The 14,233-nt window shown below is 34.0% G+C and overlaps 1 protein-coding gene across 1 annotated transcript; it reads right to left on the bottom strand.

The window, feature by feature from the left end:
• Positions 1 to 9,860: 9,860 nt before the first annotated feature.
• LOC109150923 (probable protein S-acyltransferase 12) lies at positions 9,861 to 13,497 on the bottom strand. Its single transcript, XM_019298932.1, has 7 exons — positions 12,990 to 13,497; positions 12,312 to 12,564; positions 12,028 to 12,119; positions 11,384 to 11,510; positions 11,202 to 11,287; positions 10,766 to 10,831; positions 9,861 to 10,173 (listed from the first exon to the last, which is right to left on the bottom strand). Exons 1-7 carry the CDS (start codon positions 13,176 to 13,178, stop codon positions 10,057 to 10,059), a joined length of 930 nt encoding a protein of 309 aa, XP_019154477.1. The 5' UTR covers positions 13,179 to 13,497; the 3' UTR covers positions 9,861 to 10,056.
• Positions 13,498 to 14,233: the final 736 nt, after the last annotated feature.

Genomic DNA, 14,233 nt, shown 5'->3' with positions numbered 1-14,233 from the left:
TACAGAAGTGGTACCCCAAGACATCAACTTACTCTTAAAAAATTCCATGGCAGTATCATTGGAAGAGGCATTGTCAACTGTGACAGTAAAAACATTCTTAATACCCCACTCAACCAGACAAGTCTCCAAGGCCTAGGCTATATACTCTCTCCTATGAGATGAAACAGGGACAAAGGCTATGATTTTTTTGTTGAGCTTCCACTGATCATCAATGAAATGTGCAGTAATGCACATGTAGTTTATCCTCTGTACAGAGGTCCATGTGTCAGTGGTTAAGCTGACTCTTTGGGAGCAACCCTTAAAAATTTGTTTAAGGACTGATCTCTCATCTAGGTATATTTGAAAAATATCCCTTGAAACTGTCCACCTAGAAGAGATTTGGAACCTTGGGCAGGCAACTAGAATAAATCTCCTAAACCCTATCCCATCAACAAACCTAAATGGCAACTCATCTATTATAATCATCTCACACAAAGCCCTCCTAATGGCTTCCTAATTAAACACCCATGTGCCTAATTCCCCCATTACCCCTTCAGAACCCCCTGGTGCAGAGGATGAGACAGCATTGAAAGTCAGAAGTGACTGCCTTGTATCCTTCGAGTGATGATTTTTAAGACAGATCACCATATGATTTCTTAAAGATGAAGTGCCATGTTTTTTTTGGCAGACAACAAAAGATCTTAGAACAATATATGAACCTCCCCTCAATCAGATTGTTCTCTTTATCATGTATCTTTACAAAGTGCTCCCACACCCTGGATCTGGACTCAACCTCTTTTCTATTTTTCTGTGGAACAACAGGAGTCACCTGAGGCTGCTGAGGTATCTCAGTGCCTTGGTGTTGTCCTTGTCCCTCCTGAGTTGAAGGTTGTGGTCCAGAACTAGGTTGACTGATGCTCTCCATCTAAAAAGATGGGCATCAACATTCAGATTTCAGACAATTGTTTGTCATACAGAATAACAGATCAAGCATTCAAGCATACAAACAATTGAAAGAAATCCAGATTCAGACACTTGTTTGTGTCATCATCTATCAAGATTTCATAATATTACATTTACATATTTACATTATGCACAAACAGTTAAGAACATTGAAGGGTCATACATCCATAAACATATTCACAAAGAAATCCAGATTCAGGAACTTTATCCAATTCATCATTATCTCGATTTCAGTTAAGGGCTTCCACCATTTCACATTTAAGCCTTTAACTTTTTAAGGGACATCACAATTTAGAATTTCAGATTCAACCATAATATATCAGAATATAACACATAAATCAAAAATATAAAACTAGGGTTTGGGTTTAAAACAGCTTCCACCTTAATACATCAGAATATAACACATAAATCACAAATATAGAACTAGGGTTTGGGTTTAAAACAGCTTCCACCAAAATACATCAGAATATAACACATAAATCACAAATATAGAACTAGGGTTTGGGTTTAAAACAGCTTTCACCAAAATAGATCACACTATAACACATAAATCACAAATATAAAACTAGGGCTTGAGATTAAAACGGCTTCCACCAAAATATATCATCATATAACACAAATAGATCAAAATGCAGTGAATAATCATAAATATAAAAACTAGGGTTAGCGATTTACTTGTTTTCCCCAAATACTCCCCGGAGAACAAGGGTCTCTAACCAGTAATCACCAGAGAGAAGGGCTTCCACCACTCTAAGCCTCCAACGACCACTGGAGAATCAGACACAGCCGGACAGTGCACAGGTCTCAACGACTCAACGTGTAAGTGAGTCACTGTCTATGAGAGACTGAAAGTCTCGGAGACTCGGACTATAGTCTATAGAGATTAGAGAGGAAGAGAGGACTCTGAGAGACTGAGATTCTGAGAGTATGAGAGATTGAGAGTTTGAGTCACAGTATCACACTCTCACAGAGAGAATCAGAGATTCGTAGTAGAGAGAAGTCAGAGAGAATGAGAGATTGAGAGAATTAGGGTGAAGAGTCTCAGAGAGCAGGGGCGGAGGCAAGTTATTGCCTTGGGGGGCCTTGGCCCCCCTCCCCCACCCCAATATTTTTAATATTATATATGTATTATATTTTTTTAAAAAAATATTATATAGAATTTTAACATTTTGTTGTTCCTTCAAAATATTTGGCCCCCCTCCACTTAAATTAATTTTACAGGTTAAGTTATAAACTTCTTCCTCTTCTCAACTTCTACAGTTCTCTTTCATTTCAAATTATGTCTTCATTATATATATTGTTGACTCACATTCAAATTAAACATTATTTAATCTACTTACTAGTTTCTCTATCTAGAACCATACATATATGCGGCATATACGCTATAACAATATAATTTGTCATTAATAAAATCTATGCATATTTTCAAGTGATTTTTTATTTTATTTTATTTTTTAAAAAAAAAAATTGTTTCTAACTACTTGTTTAGTTAATTTTTATTTCATATTTTATTGTTTATCTTAAATAGTTGTTTTGTTTGGTTCTAAATAATGGATATCAAGGGTTGCATTTGTTTGGTTAATTATGTAAATTTGTAGTTATGTGATAAATTTTGTATTTAATTTAAAATGCATAATAATGTAACAATTGTGTAGTATATGTATTTGAGAAAAACAATTGCTATTATATTATGTTGTGAAGAGGTTTTTCAAGAAATAATCAATAGTCTTTTAAAACATGCGTGAATGTTTTCATTCTTTCAACCGTACAAAGTAATGTGCATTGAAAAACATATTGCAAAATAATTTAATATAGATTCAATTATAAATGATTTATTCTAAACTTTATTAAATTTGTAATGTAATAATTATTTTGAAATATGTTAACGGGATATCAATGTATTTGATTTAATACTTCAACCGTAATTGGCCCCCCGCACTATTCAATCCTGGCTCCGCCCCTGTCAGAGAGTGGAGTGTAGGGCTGCGCAACAAGCTAAGGCTTACATATATAATAGCCTTATACGACGTCGTACCATAGTATACCTTAGCAAACCCTAGGAAACTTTGGATAGTTCGGGCGGGTCGGATGCGTTTTTTGCCTACCCTATCCGAACCACGTAATCCGGCGTCGTTTCACTTGGCGGATCGAATTTGTGATGTCGGATTCGGCTCGGGTTCGGATGCGTTAGATCGGATCTCGGGTCGGGCGGTTATTTCGGGTATGTTCGGTTTTGCACAGCCCTAGTTGGGTTGGTCGAGTTTAGTTCTTGCTCAATTCGAGACGTAGCGTTGTGATTTATCATGGAGGGCTATGGTCAAATGGTTAATATCTATCTGCTTATCACAATTGATTTTAAATAGGATATAACAACCAGATAGCCAAAGAACTCCGTGGTTTAGCGTGCTTGACTTACAGGATGAGTGACCCACTAGGGAGATCCATCAATTGATATCATAGCCGAGGTTGCGGCAAGTCCTGGGAGGGAATTGTTGGGCATCGACTGGGTTCAGTCCTTGCTCAATTCGAGACGTGGCGATGTGACTTACCATGGAGGGATATTGTTAAATGGTTAATGTCCACTTACTTACCACCAATTAGTTTTAAGTATGATATGACAACCAGATAGTCAAACAATTCCGTGATTAGGCGTGCTTGACTCATCAAATTTATATTGTTTAGTAGTATTTTTTTTTTTATCTTTCCAGTTTTAGTAGTTTGTGATTTAATTTTTGTTTAAGAATTAATTTCTGACATTTTATTTTGTATATAATAATAATAATAATAATAATAATAATAATAATAATAATAATAATAATAATAATAATAATAATAATAATAATAATAATAATAATAATCCTTTATATAATAAAGCTATATGGTTTGGGAAATAATTAATGTTACAATTAATGCCACAACATCCTTTATTAAAAAAAAAAAAAAAAAAAAAAAAAAAAAAAAAAAAAAAAAAAAAAAAAAACACAACATTTAAAAAATAAAATAGCTATATATTATATAATCATATAAAAAATATACTTTTGAAAAATAAAATAGCTATATATTATATAATCATATAAAAAATGTGTTCAATTAGAGTTTAAATTTACACATACAAAATTTGAAATTTGCTTTAATTTCCAAATGTAATAATCTTAGTTATTATTCGTATTGTGAAAATTATAATATAGATGAAATACAATTAAGAATAAATCAATGTAATTATGTAAATTCTCTCTATAAGTTTATTTGAATATGCACATAATTAGAGACTATATTAACCATACAAAATTATAATTATAAAATAGCTAGATATTATATAATCATATAAAAAATGTGTTCAATTAGAGTTTAAATTTACACATACAAAATTTGAAATTTGCTTTCCAAATGTAATAATCTTAGTTATTATTCGTATTGTGAAAATTATAATATAGATGAAATACAATTAAGAATAAATCAATGTAATTATGTAAATTCTCTCTATAAGTTTATTTGAATATGCACATAATTAGAGACTATATTAACCATACAAAATTATAATTTTAATTTTAATTCTGTATTCTATAAAAATAATAAATACTTGACCAATGGAAGCTCAAAAATATTATTATATTAAATAATTTAAAATATTTTAATTTTTTTATTTTTTATTTATATTTATAATAGCATAATTTTTTTCCGTGCATCCCGCGGGTGAATTACTAGTAATAATAATAATAATAATAATTTGTGCTAGTGGTGGTGGTAATAATTTTAAAATTATTTTGAAAAAAAAAAAAAAGATGAGAGAGAAGATAGATACGGGAAAATAAGTGTTAATTACCAAAATGGTCCCCTGACTATATTGAAATTATCAATTTAGTCCTTGACTATTTTTTTGACTAATTAAGTCCCTCAACTTTAAAAATCTTAACCATTTGGTCCAACGTTTGTTTGACCGTTAGTCAACCGTTAACTTGGGACCAAATTGGTTCGCTATAGTCAAGGAACCGTTTCGGTAATTAACTTTAGGGGTAGGCAATTCGGTTCAGTTTTCTCGAAACGAACCGTACCAAACTAGTTTGATTCGGTAATATACCGAACAACCGAACGGTAATGGATTCTTGTATACCGAACGGTTTGGTAAAAACTCAAACCGAACGAAATTATTCAGTAAAAATCAAACCGAACCGAATACCGTTTGAAATTCGGTATACAAGAATCCAATAGCGTTCGGTTGTTCGGTATATTACCGTCTGTTCGGTACAGTTCAGTTCGGGAAAATCGAACCGAATTGCCCACTCCTAAAGTTAATTACTGAAATGGCCCATTGACTATAGCGAAATTATAAATTTGGCCCCAAGTTAATGGTTGACTAACGGTCAACCAAACGAAGGACCAAATTGGTTAAGATTTTTAAAGTTGAGGGACTTAATTGGTCAAAAAAAATAGTCAAGGACCAAATTGATAATTTCGCTATAGTCAAGGGACCATTTCGGTAATTAACTCGAAAAATAATTAATCCAGGAAATGTCTTCCAACTAAAAAGGAAAATGACATTTTCCCCCTGAATTATATGTTTATAGCACTATTTCTCCCTGAGGTATTCATGCATCTACATTTGCTCCCTCAATTATTATAAAAGTGGCAGTTTTTCTGCTTGATATATTAAATTGACATTTCTATCCTTAAAATAAATATTTTATTTATTTCTCTTCTTCAACAAAGTATTGCTTATACGTAGGGATGACCACGGTTCGGTTCGAACTTAACCAGACACTATAGGAATCAAATCGAAATTTTTTGTTATGATTCAGAACCATAACCTAATATTTGGGTTTCCGTTTATGAAAATCATGAACTGAAAAGATGGATCGTGAACCGTGAACCGGAGGTTCAAATCGAAACAACTACTAGCATTAACTTAAAATTAGAATTATAATATTTGTAAATAGTCTATGTTCTTTTTCACATTTATTCTGATTCTCACATATATGTATATATATAACTGTGATTTGGTTTTAATTTCGAACCGTCAATTCACGGTTTCAGATCCAATTTGAACTGCTGGTTCAAACTTTCTTTTAAAATTTTATTTTTTATTTTTAAAATATTCTAAAATCAAAAATTAATGTATTTTATTTTTTTCAATTCAGAACATGAGCTGGCAGTTTCGGTTCGCAATTTTAATAAACTCTAAATATTGGATTCCAGTTCTAAATTGTCCTCATAACCTCTCTGTTTGGTTGCTATAATGTCTGTTCGGTTTGAACCAAATCGTGGTTATAATTTGTTGGAGAAGAAAAATAAATGAAATATTTATTTTAAGGGTAAATATGTCTATTTAACATATTAGGGAAAAAAACTGCTATTTAAATAATTTAGGGGAAAAAACTGCCATTTGAATAATTTATGGGAAAAAATGCTATAAGTATATAACACAGTAGGAAAAAGTGTCATCTTCCTAACTAAATATGTAGGAAGATATTTTCGGCTAAATTGAGCCTTTTTTACCGTTGACCATAATGAATATTTTTCTTTGATTTATTTATCTTAATTCCCAAACACTAAAAAATTTTTGTAAATGACTTTCAAAAGCATGGTTGAAAAAATCACTAGGCGCTCCTCGGGCGGTCGGGGAGCGCCTAGCGCCTAGGCGGGGATTAATCGGCGCCTAGGCGCCCGTGTATATTTTATTTTTTAAAAATTTGTTTAAATTTTTTAAAGACTTGATAATTATAAACTATTCAATACTTTAATAGTTAATACTAAAATATTAAATACTAACCTAAAAAAACATCTATAGTTTGAATGATTTAGGATTATTTCACTCAAAACGATGTCGTTTTGAGTAAAATAAGCCATTAATAAAAGAAGGGACCAATAGATAATCGGCCAACTAGGTGACCTAGTCGGTCCCTAAGCGGTCAGCGCCTACCCGGCCTAGGCGGCACTTAGGCGGCCTAGTCGCCTGCCTAGCCGGCTAGCCGCCTAGACCACTGATTATGGTGATACGCTAGGCAACCGACCAACACCTAGCGCCTAGGCGGCGATTAATCGGTGTCTAGGCGAAATTTTTGCAACACTGTTCAAAAGTCATTTTCTAAATTTCTAATATGATCCTTAATTTATTGGATATTATTTGAAATTAAAATATATTTTTACTATTCCAACGTTATGGGCTCAATCTTTTTAATTGATTTTAGTATGATTTTCAATGTAATGGAACCCATTAGGCAATTTATATCCTGCACCACAGCGCGCGTTGCATTGTGCGCCTAGATGCAAAACGACGTCGTTTTAATTTAATTTTATTTTTTTGAAATTTTCCTACCCAGTGTTTGAAAGTTAATTGTCCTTAAAAAAATCTCATGTTAAAAAATGTACATAATGTTATACTAGAATACACATAATTGTATACATGAATGTACATAATTATATAACAAAATACATATACTTTTTTTTAAAAGATAATACACATTGATAGTGTTAATACACGTGGACCTAGGAGTAGTCTAAGTAACCTAGCACGAGGGCCGACTGACGGCGGTCAGGCAGCTCTGAACCAGGTATCTTTAATCTTCCAAAAGTCCCCTCATCCTCGTCCTTGATTAGTATTATAGCATTAATCGGTGTCGGCATGCAATACACGCGTCCTCTACGTGTCATCACATAAGACTAGCCTTTTGGTCGCTGACACGTGTCTCCTTCCTAACACCGGCGCTAAGGTAAAGGGATCGAGAAAATGACGGGTCGGGCGAAGCGGTTGGGAAGAAAGGAGCGGTCGAGATGACTTGAGCAAGAGCAAACGGTCGTAAGCAACTCCCCGATCAAGCAGAGCACACGTGGCGACATCGGTCGGGATTTATCCTACCACACATAATCTAACATAATACATAATAAACATAAACTTTTAACATAATACACATCAACTCTTAACATAATACACAAAAATTTCCTGATTCGGATGTATATAATTGTATTAAAAAAATGTACATAATTGTATAAAAATGTACATAATAAAAAATATACATAATTTTATAAACAAATATACATAATCATGTCAACTTCCTACCGCGCCTCCCAAAACGACGTCGTTTTGGGAGGCGCGGGGCGCACAGTGCACTGTGCGCCGTGGTGCAGGGTATAACAATTGGAACCCATTATGCAACAGATTACTGATATAAAAGGCTCCGTGTGCGGTGTGCACTAGCAATAGTTATGCTGTGGAACCGTGTTCACCATGTGCATGGTGAACACGAGATAGATCCATAATTTCTAAGCTATAGATTCATAATTTTTATACTGTACATTTATAACATCTATACTGTAGATTCATAATTTCTAAATTCATAATTTCTATACTGTAGATTCATAATTTCTATATTGTAGATTCATAATATCTGTACTGCAAAGACAAAATAATGCGATTGCAAAGAGAGAAACGTCGTAACAACAAATGAAAAAAAATTTATAAATCTACAGCATAGAAATTATGAATCTGCCCTGTGTTTACCATGCGCATGGTGAACACGTTTCCACAGCATAATTTGCGGTGCACTAGAGGCTAGCTAGTAGTAGAAAACTATAAATATTAACAAGGTTATGTTTAACATATAATATAAAATACTAATGTATAATTCAACGTAACTATCAGGTAAAGTTTTAATTTAGTATTGTGGATGACAAATTTTTTTGTAGACCATGGTCTATGTAGCACTGTGAACCATAGTATAAGCTTTGTTTTAGTTTCATTTTCCAAACATACTAATATCATTATAAAACATTGGCGCATCATTTTAATTACAATTTAGTCTCCACTATAAATTCGTTATAACAATATTAAGGTATCATTTTAATTCCAAAACACGTTCATTTAAATTATACATATTTGTATGAACTCTGCTATTCAGGGTTCATTATAAGTTTATAACAATACTAAAGTATCATTATAATTTTACTACATGTTCATTTAACAATATACACATTTGTATTAACTCTACTATTTAGTTTCATTTTAACCACACAATAACTTTATTATAATAACATTAAAATATCATTTTAATTTTATTACAATTTCATATTTGATATGTGACGAATCACCATGGTTCACCGGATAATAATTGATTGATTGCGGATGACGTGGGTTAATCATAGTATTCTCCAATTCAATGATGCCAACATTGAAAAACTACGACCTCTTATATTTGAATAAAAGATAAGAGCTAATATATATAGGAGAAAGGGGGAAGTCATTATAGCAGAGTCTCCAATTTAATGTCTTTCAGTTGTGACAATGAAAAACGTTTAGGACGCTTAGCACATAAGTGCTTAAGACGCTTAGCGCATAAGTGTTAGTGTATTTTTTATTTTTAAAAAATTTATTTATAATTTTTATAATTTTTAAAACTTAATAATTATAAACTATTTAATACTTTAATAATTAAAATTAAAATATTAAATATTAACCTTAAAAACATTTAGCGTTTGAACAATTTAAAGGTTATTTGGCTTAAAATGATATCGTTTTGAATGAAATAACCATTTAAAAACAAAGAGAACAATAACTAATTGGCATACCAAGCGACCTAAGTGGTGTCTAGGCGCCCTAATCGGTATCTAGAATGTCAGGTCGGTCGCCTAACCAGACAACCGCCTAGACCATCAATTATGGTGATATGTTAGGTAACCGGCCAACACCTAGCGTCTAGCGCCTAAATTAATCAGTGTCCAGACGAGATTTTTGCAACACGATTTGTAATATGAAACCAAAACCACGCAACACATGTTATCAACTGTCAACCAGCTGTGAAAGGTATCAATCAGGTCGTGCAGATTTTAGTCTGATTTTCAATTAAATTTGGGACGTTGACACACTACCTTCGCGACTCTATATTTAGTGAAGGTGGGTGGCAACAGGCAACTGGCAACTGGCAAACTGGCAAACCACAAACACATCATTATCATATATCATAGTACACACTACAGATTACAGAATATACATATTCAAACTTGCAAGATACACACATGAAAGTGTAAATACAAACAACAAACAAGTCATTGACGAAATCAAGAAACACAATTATACAACAAGCTTCTGCTGCATGCATGTTACCTTAGCTGGATCTGAGATTCTCACTCTTCAACATCCGGGCGTGCCGGGAACTCCAACCCATTCAGTGCAGGGATGCTCTCCAAATCTTTCTTTGAGAATAATGGCAAAAACCACAATGCCTTGCTACTCCCAAAAACCTTACAGGTACAACAGGTCTCAAGTGTTAGTGAGGCCAGGCTATCACAATATTACTTGCTAGATAACAAAACAAGTTATGCTGTTTTTTGGTGACTACAATTTAACCTTTTTTTAGTACTACTGAAGTCTATTACAATGTAGTATCTATTCATTCTCACCCAACTGAAGCACAAATAGTCAATATCACCTCCACTGAGGCTCGAACCCATAACCTCCCATATGCGAGAGCCACTTCGTGCCATTAGACCACAAGGTCATTGGCAACTACAGTTTAACCTATCCATAGTATTGTTCAACATCCTTGATTGGGATGGGACTCGAACATGTGACCTTCCATTTGGAATGGTAATAGTGATGTCATCAAACCACGGGGTAAAGATGCAATTTATTTACTTGAGGTTAAATTATCAACCATTGTCAAGTTGCTAAAGTAAGGAAATGAATCTTTAGTATAATGAAGAATAACAATTAAGAATCAAAAACAGTGACACTGCAGTCAGTTTGTCAGCAATAGGGGCAATAGTTCAATTCATGAATTTATTTTCTTTCAGAGGAAACATAAATGAGAAGAATCATCAATATGTATCTCACCTGCACAAAATTCTGTTTCCACCCCAGGTCATACTTCCATCGCAAATTTCTTTTCTTTTCATAAACCTGAAACATCAGAGAGGAACACAGTAAATGTTCACCATGATTATGAGTCAGAACCTGTGGTTTTCACATATTCTTTAAAGGATTTAAATCAATTTCACAAGTCACTAATAAAATCAGGCTCCATTCATTAACAGATGTGCAATATTAATACTCAATTCACCATATTATACCATAATACTGTAATTTTTTTTCCCTTCCCTTTTCTTTTCTATGTTAACCATGGATCTATAACTGATCATCAAAAAATACAGATGAGGCTAACAAGGGAAAATATTCAATGTTCCATATGTGGTAACTATTAGCATAACTGTAGAAATATCGTCACATTCAATTTCAAATTGAAGAAAGATTTGAAAAACATCCAACAAACCTCCACTGAAGTGGTGTTGCTGGAGACAAGAGATGCATGCATAACTACGAAACAAAGAAGGCTGAGTGCAAACGCTAGATTTAAAACTGCACCAAGGTAAAATCTGTAAGAAATAAGGAAAGAATGAGAAATATATATATTTATAAGGTGTAACAATGACAGACATTGTGAAGAAAGTTTACCAAAGGCCAGAAAAATGATAGCAAGATTGCCTGGCGAGAAAGAGTGATGCTTGGATTTTTTGAAGAATTCTATAAAACTTGGCAGCAGCACCAAAGTATCCAGTGTTGTCTCCAAAAATGTGTAAATCTATACAGCATATCAAACTACAATATTAACACACCAATGTAATAAATATATTTTCTTTGCTTGTGTAAATGAAATTCTATGGATATCGATTGAAAAAGGCATGTTGAATAGAAAACCAAAGAGTGGTGATTGTGGAAACTGGAAAGCAAAGTTTCTTAAAAGCTTGTCAAATAGAAAACCGTGAAATGATAATGGTAGAAAGAATTTGGGTTTCAAAGCATGTAAAATGTCACAGGATTAAAAAAAAAAAAAAAAAAAAAAAAAAAGTGTTTGGCTAGCAAAACTAACAGTTAGGCAGGCATTTAGCCTTCCATTTTGTATGCAAACAAATGGAGAGGTGGAGGCCTTCTTTATGGGATCCCCTAAGACAAGGTGGAGTTCGAGAACGGGATATGAGAGACTATTGATCACAAATAAAAAAAAAAATCTCCATATGTATTGAAGAAAACAAAATCTGGGAAAATATATGCTTCTCATCAACCATCTAGATTTTCATATTCTTGGGAGAACATCGAACCACAAAGAGAAGAAAAAACTTGTAGTTCCAAGCCCCAATGCAGTTTACAACCCATAAGCAGTGGTGATCCATCTTGAGAACACATCTCTGGCCTGCAAGGAACATAAATTTCTGTCGTTTAACCATGGATTGCCTTTAAGACATACAAGCACCTCAGGCTCTGTCAACAGAAACCTCCGGTTCCTCAAACAAAAAAAATGCAAATACTAACATTGAAGATGAGAAAACGAATTCATATGCATCTTATTGCCAATATAAAAAGTAAATTGTTAAAGTGAGCATACAAACAGAACAGTGATGGCAGCGAGGTGGTTTGCCATTTTGACAATGACTGCAAAATCCTACAGCCTGTCTTCTTTCTCCTGTGCCTGAAGATGATGATGATGCAGAGGCCAAATTCTCGGGTCCTGCATAAGCAGGCAACGACACTGAACAGCCCTCCTCTACACTCTGCTCTGGTACTACTTTCCAGTTTTCTGGAACAGAACCAGGGTCCTGAAGGATTACCCTAATGTAGCTCCATGATAGCAATACAAGCTGCATGGTGAGTACAAATTTAGTGAAGGCTACAAATCCACAGGCATTAGTTTTCCATATTACCATTGGAATAGGGTTAATCTGTGCCTACCCAGTAAACATCCAACACAATAGGTTAACAATGCCAACTTATAGTTTTTGAAAAAAAGCAGACCATAGAAATAACTATCCCCAAGTTCATAATTTTTTTTTTTTATTTCTTACTACCACTCTTTATTCCTCATATACTCATAATTTTCTATATTTTTCATACGCAAGCTCATGAAAACCAATAACACAGTTAATTAAGTATCAAAAACGAATTAACAAATTCAAGCTAATTAAGTTAACGAACGCCACCAACACTATCTATTAATTCCGGTAAGGAAAACAACAGTGAATGCATCTGATAGTTGAAGGAGAAAAATATCAGCGAGGAGGCTTACGAGGATATGAAAGATAGTGAGAATGGTGAAGGAGAAGAAGGAGTGGGAGCCGCCGTCGAGGAGGTGAGGGCCCCAGGTAACAATAACAACGGCGTAATAGGAGACAGCTACAATTGCTAAAACGATGACGATCATGAAATAGCCTAGGAATCTGAGGCCGGAACATAGCCGGAAGGGGTTCATATCCATTGGAGCGGAGGCAGTAGATAGCCGGACCGGTCCGTATCGAGGCAAAACCAACCCCGATGGCCTCCTCGATCGAGCAGGGAATAAGCGTTTCCAGATATCGGACGCCAGATTCCCTTACCGGGAAGTGGAGAATATACGATGATATTGAGCTCAGGCTCTATGTACACTTTATTTTTTTGGTTAGGTTCGCCGGAGTTTCGGTTTGGGAGCCGATTCACCGACGGCGGTTGTTGGGGGACGATAAATCGTAAAACTGTACTGCCAATTGGGTCTTTCTTTGGGCTTTAGAATTGTCGGTTCCATTAATTTAAGTATCTTCAGCATTGAACACTTTACCCAATAAAACTGGACTATCGTCTTTTGTCTATATTCTTTTCAATCCAATAAATTAATTTGGAGTCACCACGGAAACCGCAATCCGATCAAATTTCAGTATTTCACGGTTAACTGTAGACTCTAGTGCATGTGTATGTATTTCATGTTATAAGTTTTATGTATAATATTATGAAATTTTGTACCTTAAAAAGACGTTTGGTTCAGGTAATTTTAGGGTCCGTTTGGAAAGTAGAAAAATGACTTTTGAAAAATGTTTTCAGGAAAATGAGTATTTTTTTAGAAAATATTTTTCTTTCCGGTGTTTGGCTACCCAACAGAAAACTGTCTTTATGTGTTTGGTTCATTTTCCAGAAAATGAGTAGAAAAATGACAAACTCAAAACAAAATTATCATTATTTAACATATCAGTATGCATAAACAAGGCACAAAATGAGAAATAGTGAAGTTGAAATTGAAATTAGAAATTGTGAAGTTGAAATTGAAATTAGAAATTGTGAAGTTGAATTTGAAATTAGAAATTGTGAAGTTGAAATTGAAATTAGAAATGGTGAAATTGATTTCTGGTGGTGGTGGGCAGCAGAATTGTGAAATTGAAATTGAAATTTGAAATGGTGGTGGACAACAAATTCGGCGACGGTGGATTCGATAGTTATGGTGGACGTCTTTCTTTCTTTATTCTCCCAGGCGGTGGTGGATAGCAAATTCGGCGGCGATTCGGC

This window comes from Ipomoea nil, unplaced genomic scaffold (assembly GCF_001879475.1).
Source record: "Ipomoea nil cultivar Tokyo-kokei standard unplaced genomic scaffold, Asagao_1.1 scaffold2280, whole genome shotgun sequence".
Classification (NCBI taxonomy): Eukaryota; Viridiplantae; Streptophyta; class Magnoliopsida; order Solanales; family Convolvulaceae; genus Ipomoea; species Ipomoea nil.
This window is presented reverse-complemented; position numbering and strand designations above follow the sequence as displayed.

What these genes read in the sequence shown, in the direction of transcription:
- LOC109150923 (XM_019298932.1), bottom strand. Translation starts at nt 13,178, where the DNA reads ATGGATATGAACCCCTTCCGGCTATGTTCCGGCCTCAGATTCCTAGGC. An exon ending in TATCATTTTTCTGGCCTTTG is followed by an intron (nt 11,288 to 11,383) that starts GTAAACTTTCTT and finishes ACCTTGGTGCAG; the next exon opens with TTTTAAATCTAGCGTTTGCA. An exon ending in GCAACACCACTTCAGTGGAG is followed by an intron (nt 10,832 to 11,201) that starts GTTTGTTGGATG and finishes CTGATGTTTCAG; the next exon opens with GTTTATGAAAAGAAAAGAAA.